The sequence below is a fragment of the Cariama cristata genome, unplaced genomic scaffold (genome assembly GCF_000690535.1).
Source record: "Cariama cristata isolate BGI_N322 unplaced genomic scaffold, ASM69053v1 scaffold32150, whole genome shotgun sequence".
NCBI classification, from domain to species: Eukaryota; Metazoa; Chordata; class Aves; order Cariamiformes; family Cariamidae; genus Cariama; species Cariama cristata.
Genome location: NW_009596856.1, coordinates 1 through 1,218, shown reverse-complemented (window position 1 = coordinate 1,218; position 1,218 = coordinate 1). Strand labels below are relative to the sequence as shown.

At 64.0% G+C, this 1,218-nt stretch overlaps 1 protein-coding gene across 1 annotated transcript; it reads right to left on the bottom strand.

Annotated features, from left to right (window-relative positions):
• Positions 1 to 7: 7 nt before the first annotated feature.
• Positions 8 to 974, bottom strand: LOC104167481 (rhomboid-related protein 1; the record flags this gene model as incomplete). Its single annotated transcript, XM_009707763.1, has 3 exons — positions 8 to 92; positions 187 to 335; positions 750 to 974. Coding segments are annotated over 3 exons (459 nt in total), but the record flags the coding sequence as incomplete, so codon positions are not given.
• Positions 975 to 1,218: the final 244 nt, after the last annotated feature.

The window sequence follows — 1,218 nt, the reverse complement described above, 5'->3', positions numbered from 1 at the left end:
AGAGGAAGCTGATGCGCAAGATGCCGTGCACCATCTCCAGGGGCACCCCGATCATCAGCTGCAGGAGGGCGTTGAACCCCAACTGCTCCAGCCTGCCCGGGCACAGGAGGGGACGTGTGATGGCTCAGCCCACGCAGCCCCTGGTGTCCCCATGTCCCCTCCTCCCCACCTCCAGCAAGGACCTACCCCACGTGCATGAACATGTAGGTGAGGAAGCGCCAGGCGCGCGCCCGGTGCCCAGGGTGGTAGACCAAGGGGCTCTTCATGTACTCGGGGTGGTAGGTCTGCAGCACCCACTTGTTCAGCCGCGCCCCGTAGCAGAGGAACACGATGATCTGTGCCAAACCCCACAGCAGTAACTCCCAGCACCACTGAGATATCCCCACCCCTCCCGTCCTGGGCAAGGCTCACCCAGTCCCTCTGCCCTAGGTCTGAGCCCCCTCATGGCAACCAGGACATCAAAACTGGGGCCATCCATCCCCATTGCCCTGGCTCCGAGTCCCTATATGGGCTTTAGGACATCACAACTGTGGTCACCCATCCTTTCCACCCCAGATCTGAGCCCTCATATGGACATCGGCACATCACCCATCCCTTCACCCCAGAGCTGAGCCCCCCTCTGAGCACCAGGACATCACAACCAGGGTCACCCATCCTGTCCACGCTGGGTCTGAGGCCCCCAAAGGTACTGGGACGCTTCAGCCAGGATCATCCTGGGCACCAGCAGGCTGCATGCCTGTGCTCCATACCTGGGTGAGGGTCACGGCTGCCATGAAGACGGGGGGCGGACACATGCGGTGCTGGTAGAAGTACCAGCGCCGATCCATCTCGCAGGGCAGGATCTCATAGGCCACGTAGCGGACGAAGCGTTTGTAGAAGCCTAGACCGGTCTCGTCCAGCAGCACGTCGCGGGGCAGGGCTCGCTGCCCGTTGGCAATAGCACGTTTGAAGCTGCTTGAGCGCTTGCTGCTGATCTGTGGAGAGAGGCCGTGCCCAAGGGGGCCACATGGAGGGGGGCCCGGCCCCGGGGGGCCACAGGGGGGGCGCGGCTGTTGCCCAGCCCCTCCCCGTCACTGCCACTCGATGCCACAGCCCCATGGGACAAGACCAGACAAGCCACCCCCAAGGCCCTGTCATCATCCCATGCCAGGGGAGCCCCTGGGGACTGCCAGTGTCTGCCCTCCTCCCCAGGGGTGCAGGGAGGTGCCCAGTGCCTAC